Raw genomic sequence first — 9,249 nt, forward strand, 5'->3', positions numbered from 1 at the left:
GACACAGCTTTGTCACCCTATAACAGGAAGCTCCTGAGCATGGACCTTCGTGGTAAGATCACCAGGTATTATTTTATGGAAAGCAGCAGATTTAGAAATATTGATAATTTTAGTTTAACTCCAGCCATTTATTTTTGCTTTGGATATCTTTTGGAAGAGTTACAATTTCTGTTGGGTTTTATTTCTATCTACCCCATTTTATTTCTTCTACCCCCATTGAAGAGATTTTGCCTCACTTCCTCTGATAGGGAAACTTCCCTGTTAGTGGCACAGACAACATTACAAAACAAAGAACTGTGGGCTGGAGTTGAGCTTCAATACATGACAACGGATTTCTGGAGCACTATGAGTTATCTAAAGAGAAGGCACAACAGATTGTTTTGCAGCTCACTTTGTCTGACTGAAACCTGGTACAGTCTGATAAGGGAGAAGTCATTTGTCCGATCATTCACTGAATTCTGTACACAACTAGCTTCTTTCAGCATAGCTTACATTGAAGCCAAAGCATAGAGAGCATGCCAGTGCATGGAAAAGTAAAAGGGTCATTTAATTATCTCCCTCTTCAGCAGAATATTCTCACCTTTTTCTGGTCTGTCCAATGGCCATAACTGTGATAAGAAAACCCTGTGTAAGCTTAATTCCCCAGCACATCTGGGTATGGATGAGCATGTAATTCATTGCCATTCTCCCATGTGACAGAGCAAGATGCCTCATGTCACATAGGAGAGGAGGAATGTCATATGCTCACCCATACCCTGAAATGCCATTTCTCTCTCTGGGGCTGAACAGAGCAGCATAGGAGTCAGAAAAGGAGACAACATGCTCCTGGGGAGGGTTGAGTCAGATCCCAGTCACACCATCAAGAGTGCGTTCTAGTGCGTTTGGCCTCTGGAACGCACTGGAACGCAACCTGGCCGGCTAACTTTGTGCAAAAATAGTGCTTGCAGCATTTTTTGTAGATCGCACTGGACCGAAAAACAGGCACTAATGTGCCGCGCATTCGGGTGCTGGCGATCGCACCGTGGGCGGGGGGCGTGGCTGCAGTGCCATTGAGTTCAATGCACCGCCACCACCCCTACAACTACCAAACAAAGTGAGCCGGCCGGGTTGTGCTCCAGTGCGTTCCAGAGGTCGAACGCACTGGAGCGCACTTTTGATGGTGTGACGGGCCTTTAAAGTGTATGTAAACCCTTACAATAAATGTCTTTTATTGCTTCCCTTTGGTCTGTGAAATATATCATTAATAGGCTTTTGTTATATCTGTTCGAGAAGTGGAAAAAAAAAACATTGATCCTGCCAGAACTCCAGTGAGTTGATAACTTCCAGTACACTCTGCATCCCCTGATTGCTCAGTTAGCATTGTTCCCAGCAATATCTGTGGACTACAGAACCACCCCCACCCCCCAGGGCATTTCTTCTATAGATACAGTACAGTGAGTAAGTGGTGCTATTACCCTAGCACAGGAACTGTGTTATGGGAGGATCACAATGTACAAATAGGGATCACATACTGAAAAAGGAGAATGGATCTGGCCACCATGTCTTAAGACTTGTGAGCTGCAATATATAAGGTTTTTGTTCTTGGGTTTAAATATACTTTAAGTGGTGTATATACGTCCTGACAGCTGCTGGAATTGTTCTATAATAAATATAACTGCCAATCATGCTCAGTGTCTCAAAGCAGCACCAAAAGAGAGAAGTATGGTATGCCATGTCTACTGCCAATCATATCACTAGAGCACCCTCTGTCTGTCCATCTCAATGGTATGCCGCACAGAGACCAAATTGACACAAACAAAGGAACATATGCTACTTGCAACATGCAAGTGAAACAGCAACACAAAGAACAAATACATACATGCTGCTGCCTGTCTCCCATTATATCAATTCCAAATTTTTTTTTTTGAATTTGTAGTTCTCTACTCTCTTCTCTCTTTGTCAAGGTCTCCTCAGACTTGGTACAGCCTGTCAAATGGTTCTTGGTGATTCTAAAACAGTGCTGGTTATTTTTCAGGGCTCTTGCCCAGTCCTTGTAATAATACTTCTTTATATTTCAGTCTTTTGTTTTCCTCTTTTGATGTTGCACCTTCACACGTGTGGGCTCAGGGTGATGAACTGTTGTCAGGAGATATGTCAACAGAGCCGGTAACACTTGTCACTTTCTGATGATGATGTTCCACTCGTCTGCCGAGGGAGGGTGTGTGTTGCATCTACTTTGTGCCTTTTCTGCTGAAAAGCAGGTATGTGCGAGATTGGTTTGTGCTCAGACTGGCAGCGAAGCATCGTCTTTGAGGACTCATCTAGTTCAGTATTGTGATGTCTTTGTGGAAGCTGCCAGCTCTTAGAAGCATATGAGATTGCTTGCAGAGGAATCCCTCCAGGTCTCTTCACTTTGGTCTCCTTATTCCCTTTTGCACCAATGAAACCAAATATTCTACAATCTCTCTATTGCTAAAGCTGAAAACTTATTTTGAGGATTATTGCTCTTTAAAGTTATATGATAAGTTAATCTTTAAACGTTAAATGTTTAACAATTGTATAGCATTTTGAACTTTAGCAGACAGCATACTTTCAGTATAGGGACCTCTCTTTCTGTATTCTGGACCTTTTACTGAGCCCAATTTACTGTGTGCTTCTTCTTGCTGGGCACCCCTTTACTGCATCTTCAACTCTTGCTGGGTACACCATTACTGTTCCCCCCCTTTTTTCCATTACTCCCATTACTGACCCCCACCCAATACTAATATCCCACTGTGAACTCACAATAAGGTAGATCATAATGACACTGAGCTGTACAGGGACGTTACAACAACAGTGACCCTTTTACATGCATCCCCGATGCATGGTCATGTGACAAAACATTGGGATAAGGATGTGCATGGAAGCCCCATTTTGCACTGTTCTGTCCATCAGCAGCTTCATTTTACAGTTCTTTTACAGTTCTTACAAGTAGAATGTTTTCAGACCAGCTTTCCGATCAGTGCACTTAGTCCTTGTATAAGTTAACAGCAGAGCAGTATAGTGGCTACCGTGATGTAGGAAATAACCAGGCCCAGGTTCCAGCCATGACTGCTGAGACCCTGTCTTCTATCACACTCACTGATACTTTGGAGATGTATAGGTATATTTACTGCTGTTTGAGTTTTACATATGGGGGTTTTATCTGTGCTATTCCATTCACTACATGGCAGGTGCTAGATTTCTTGTGGACCAAATGCCCCAAGTGCCAGCATCAGCAACAGTACCTCTTGCTACCCTCACTTTTGGTTGTGTTAGAAGGGGCTGGTCAGTATATTTTGTTTAAAGACAACCATAAGCTGCCAACAAAAAACCTCCACCTTTTACACTCGACTCTGCCGATACAAAGGCACCTCAACATCCTGGTGTCATTCTTTGGCCTCCAGCACAATTCACATACATGTCCAACAGTTATGTCTCAGAATCTTCTGTCCCCCAGAACATGATTCAGCTCAGAACTTTTCTTGGAGTATCTGCCATTTTTTCAAATTCTGTCTCCTTTGTCATTCTATTTTCTACTGTAATCCCATTACAGCCAAAGCAATGAGGGATCTTCCCTTCTGCTGACTTCTGGTGAAGAATTTTCTTCACCAGTTCACAGTCAATGTCCCTTCTCCAAGGAGGCTTTCCAAAAAAAGAGACATAATTTACGGTTGCTTCCTTCTGGAACCAATAACATGACCCCCTAAGCATCACTCTTGAGAGATTTCACATCTAAGAAGCTGGCAAATTTGATAAAGCCTAGTCACAATTTTGCAGAAGCTCCACCCAAATCTGTCATATCCTTGAAACTATGGTACACTTGTAATCTCTGTGTCTATGGGACAATGGCTGGGATGGATAAGGTCTCACATGCTCTACAACAGATGAATGTGTACTCAGCCAACTTACTTTGAAATATATGTGGGGCCAAAGTGTGGCTGTATCCACTGCAGTAAAATGTATATGGTCCTTTATTTTTGCAGGCAGCAGATTAATAGGATGGTTTAAAAATAGTTTTTCTGCATACTTACAAAATTTGAAGTTACAAATGTGTATGATAGTTTAGGATACAGTCTAAGCTCCATAGTCTTATTTTAACAATTACCTCAATCATGCAGCCCATGTGAGCAGGGTTACTAATGTATGCAGATCATGATGACACTATGCAAAGACACTATAGAGCAAATATGTAAACATTACCTTTTACTTTACTTTAAATTTTATTTTTCTGGCAACAGAGTTCCTAAAATGCACATTTTAAATAGTTTGTGGCTCCTGTATTTTTTAAATTTACCGTGCAGAATGCCTATTATGAAGGACAATTACTTTAGTAGATAGGTGTTACTCAGGACAAGCACAGGATTATGGAAAAAGGTTTCCAATGTGTTACATATATACATTTGGATTCCTAAAAGATGAGACTGATCAGATTCTGCTTTGAAGGAACAACTTCAAAATCAGTGTGTTGCTGCTGTCATCTGCTGGACAAAAGATGTACTACAAGACAAGTGCAATTCATGGGAATGTGGAATGGGATGTGTGTACACTCAAGTTCATTCTGCACGCTGATATCACATTACTGATATGCATTTATGAAAGCTGAACTCCTGGAAAAATCGATATTTTGTCAGTTGCCTTGTAAAAAATACCTCTGATTATTGTCTTGGATCGGGCTGCTACTCTTACGGTCATGAAAGCCGTAAACCACTGAAAGCCGCAAACGTCCGGTACAAAAAAATTACAGTTATGGCTCTAGTACAGTTCTCATAGCAGATTGCATGCTACCATTCATAAAAAAGTATTGCATTCTTTTCAAGGTCTTCTGTGATTGGATGAGGTGAGGCTTAAGAGAGGGGCACAGGTTTAAAAGAACCCTGTACTGTAAATTGCCCATTCCAAAAAAAAAAATAGGCCACGCTACTAAAGATCATTTTTATTACTGCTATCCATAATTAAAACTTTCACTGTTACTAGCATAAATAAATACTTATTTTCAATGCTGCTTTAGCTCCATCTAGTGGCCATAATGCAATATAACACGAACAAAAACATTTGAATATGCATTACCTTGTAAAGAACCAAGTAAAGTATGTTTGCTTTGGCATATATCTGCACAGAATGAATGTTCACAGATATTCACAGGGCAAATGGCCCTCCAAATTGTTTGTAAATAGACCCCTTGATTTTAAGGCCACTCAGAAAATTAAGACTTTTCCATCTTTAAACCTTCTACTTGAGTGCATTTGCCATGTTTTTATGCATCCGCACAGGGTAACCCATCCATTTCAATTGGCTGCCCTAAGTGCCCTAAAGATGCTGATACAGCTGTTTGAGCCGTGTGCATTTCATGGGTTTTTGTGTGCATCAAAATGTACATCTTGCTTGCCGTGTTTAGGGTGTCAATACCAAAAATGGCACCGCAAGCATGCACGGCAAATATGAATGAGGCCTTAAAGGAGAACAATGAGGTGAGTGAAAATCACTCATCCTCCTAGTTGGAGCCGATGTGTGACAATGAAACTGTCACATGTCGGCTCAATAGATCGGGAAGTCAGCGAACACATACCAGTGCTCGCTCACTTCTCGATCATCTCCCTGCAGAGAGCGGTGACTGCCAGTCACCACTCCCCGCAGGGATTCCCCCCCTCCCCGTTCCGATCCTCCAGTGCTGACTGGAGGAACGGACAGTCAGTCACCACTCCCTGCAGGGATTCCTCCCCTCCCCGCTCCGATCCTCCAGTGCTGACTGGAGGAACGGACGGGGGAGGGGGCGGGCACAGCTGGCTCTGCCTCTAGATAAGCAGAGCCTGCTGTCACTCACGCAGCACGGTGGATCTCGACAGTAATGTCGGGATCCGTTCCGGCTGCGGCGGTCTCAGAACACCGTGAGCTGTAGTTCGCAATATATTGAGCTTTGGGTCATGGGTGGACGCTAGTATATGTCCTCCCGTGACCCTTAAGAGAACAAAGGGGAAAAACACTTACCCCATAGTTCTCTTTTAATTATCTGCACAAGATGGACGGCAGGGCAAGGATTTAGAACCATTCAGTTTGTAAGTTGCAGCCTCTGAGTTAGTTTGAATGCAAATTGTCACAAGTGAATGTTTCTATAAAGCCATTTGTCTCTGGGCTGATATTATGCTGTACTGTCACATCTAAGAGAACACTTGTTAAGAGTTGTAACGTCAAATAAATCTCCGTTTTCAACACATTTTTGCATTTGAATGCTTGGTGGTGGTCATGTTACCTCGGCGTGGATAGAAGCAGAACGCTATAAGGGCCCCTCTAAGATAGGCCATTGTATTACAGCTGTATCGATACTCTGTACCCCAACAGACAGCCCCCCCTGGCAAGTGTCACTGATAGAACTCAGGTGTCTCAAAGTGACCCCCACACCCAAAGCAGCGCAAAAACAAAAAACAAACGGTTATATTTTCGGCACTAGGAAGCTGAAGGCATCAGCATCAGTGGGCTCTAGGCCCTGCCTGTCATAACAAGGCCTCTTCATGACAGCGATATGTCATAAATGCTGGCAAATGTAATGATTTATGTTAGCGAGGTCACTGATACAAAAAGAGAAGCGTTATTTTTACTTTATCTGATGTATCTACATCTGCACAGTTGTTTGGTGACGGGCATCTTTATTCTGGTTGAAAACACTTAATTCTGCTCTTTTTTTATTTTTTTCAGTAATTTCTGTCCAACCACCAGGGGATACAAACTGCCAATAGCACAGAAAAATATTCTGGACCTACAATTCTATGTCCCTGACCAAAGACTTACGCATTTACATTGCCCTCTTGCTGAGGGGCTAGCCAATGTTTACATTTCGTATACGGTGCGGGCAGCCATTGTGTGGGTCAAGCTTGTGACTAGGCCAGGACTTTGAATGGATCTAAATACATACTGACTTATTAAAATTTTAAAGGGAAATTTTCACCAAGAGAAACATGGTAGTCATTGCTGTTTGGCTCCTCATAATGCCAGTTCCCCGGCTGTCATATTAATCTAACAGCGTTACTGCTTTCCAGGTCGCTGACTCAGAACCGCTATGCATTGAGTGGAGCCAGGGAAAAGACAGAACAGCTTATCCATATTCTCGCTCTAGGTGGGAGATTCGGAAAGCATGGCAGATTGGCATGGCAGCCAGGCAACTAGTGATTCCTGAAGGCCTCCAATGGCAGCCCCATATTTTTTTAAACAGTATGTGTTCAGCCAATTCTATTTTTAATTTTTTTTATTTTTGGATAAATTGGTGAAGAGCTATAACCAGGGCTGTCCCTCAGGCCATGTTGTTCCGGGGGGTGCTGACAGGGAACACTTGTCATGGGGGGGGGGTGAGGTGGGAGGGGTTGTGGGGGCAGCAGAGGATGCCTGACCGCACTTGTCAGCGGATCTGCCTGGCATCCTGCCTAGCTCACTCACATCACTGGTTGCCAGGAGCTTGGAAAAATGCAAGCCAGAGCATCCCCACTCAACTCTTGGCAACCGGTGATGTCAGTGACTTTGTCGGGACGCCAGACCGAGCATCACAGGTTGCTAAGAGCTCTTAGAAACCTGGGATACTGTGGTCGCCCCCCACCACCCTGTTGCCCCCCAATGACATGACGCCTGAGGCAACTGCTATCCAAGATTCCATTAGTGAGATTTCCTCTCACTTCCTGTCCTGTTGAGCTTTTTAAAGAAAGGAAGTGAGGGGAATTCTCATAGACAGCAGCACAGACAGCAATAAAGAGAAATAAAGACACCTTTCTTTAGCAGAGTAGGAGAAGGCCTGTCAGGTTTGTATTTCTGTCTGCATCCCTGAGGCAGACTTTCTCTCACTTCCTATCTGGCGAAACTGTTATCATCAGGACATAAACTAGGGAAAAATCTCTGCCCTGGATAGCAGTAAAAAGGGGCAGTGCATCCACTTATTGATAAAGCACTTTCAAAACATCCTGGTAGGATAATTGCCTCCCGTCTAAAGATGGACATACGCCAGTAGAAGTTTGTTACGATCATTTAATTTTCTAATGGGGTCAAATTGGCAACAAAAAAAAATCAGAAGGATATAATTTTTTTTGTTAAAAAAAAATGAAATTCTAACAGTGAAAGTGGTTTTATTCGTTTGAGAAATTCCATTCATTCCAAAATTTTTAAAATCAAATGAAATTTCGATCGATGCTCTTCAAATCTCTGATGGCATTATCGAATATTCTACTGAAATCTTTTTGGTTCAGAATTAGTGTATCTATAGAAGGATAACAGTCCTCAAGCACTTTAATGGTATATAGGTGATTTATAAGGAACATTAAAGGAAAATTCCCCCTTTAAAAAAAAAAAAAAAAAAAAAAGATAAATACACACATATTCATAAATAAATGCTCTGAGTACTGCAGACTCTTCCTCCTGTCCATGACCGTACCTTGGTTGGGATGGCGGGTTGAGATCTGACCATGTTTTATGTTACACCTTGAATAAGGGTGTAACATGAAACATGGTCAGAAAGGTGAACTTAACCTTTAAAATTATATGTAGGTTTGCTTTGTTCCTTTTTACATTGCGTTGCAATGACATCTTGACACACAAAATATAGATTTTTACATTTATGTGACACATATCAATCATGCATTATAACAGCACACGCATTTTAATAACTGCAACAGTATTTTAAAATATTCAAAATGCATATGTTACCTGAACCAAGACAAAAAAGCGTTTTTTCCATCTCTTCCACACGTTTTTACCAATTGCCCATAAATACCTAGGGAACAATTGAAAGATAACACATTAACAAGTGCAAATTAATTGCCGGAAGGTGTCTGATGATTACCTGTAATAAGGCCAACAGAGAATCTTTACAGAGCATATTGGGGCAGAAAAAAAAGTAATTAGCTGTTTTCATCTTTTGTAAAATGAAAAACAATAATACTTATACATAGCTGTAGCAGTTACGGCATTGGCTTTACCAAATTGGCAAAGATACTTGCTGATTCAGGAGCCATTATGCAGGCGGATTTATGTCTGAGCCCCAGTAACACTTCAAAGACTTAAAGGAGAATTGTATATGGCACAAATAAAATTGTAACACTGGGAAGCCAAAACAACTTTATTTACAGTTACAACATAATTGCTGGATGCAATTCACTTATACACATTGCAGTATTTACATGCTCCCCACTCTAGTAACACTGTCACCATATTCTCTGAAAGCTTCTTCCTGCCCAGTCATGATGACACTATGTAATCTAGAGGGATATATATATA

The 9,249-nt window shown here is 41.8% G+C and overlaps 1 protein-coding gene across 1 annotated transcript in view; it reads right to left on the minus strand.

The window, feature by feature from the left end:
* The window catches only part of CADPS (calcium dependent secretion activator), a 372,013-nt gene that overhangs the window by 170,651 nt on the left and 192,113 nt on the right, over positions 1-9,249 (minus strand). The window contains exon 9 of the mRNA XM_018554448.1: positions 8,680-8,746. Within this exon, the coding sequence (XP_018409950.1) occupies positions 8,680-8,746 (67 nt within the window). The remainder of the gene's footprint in view (positions 1-8,679; positions 8,747-9,249) is intronic.

The sequence above is a fragment of the Nanorana parkeri genome, unplaced genomic scaffold (genome assembly GCF_000935625.1).
Source record: "Nanorana parkeri isolate BGI_ZX_2015 unplaced genomic scaffold, ASM93562v1 scaffold9, whole genome shotgun sequence".
Classification (NCBI taxonomy): Eukaryota; Metazoa; Chordata; class Amphibia; order Anura; family Dicroglossidae; genus Nanorana; species Nanorana parkeri.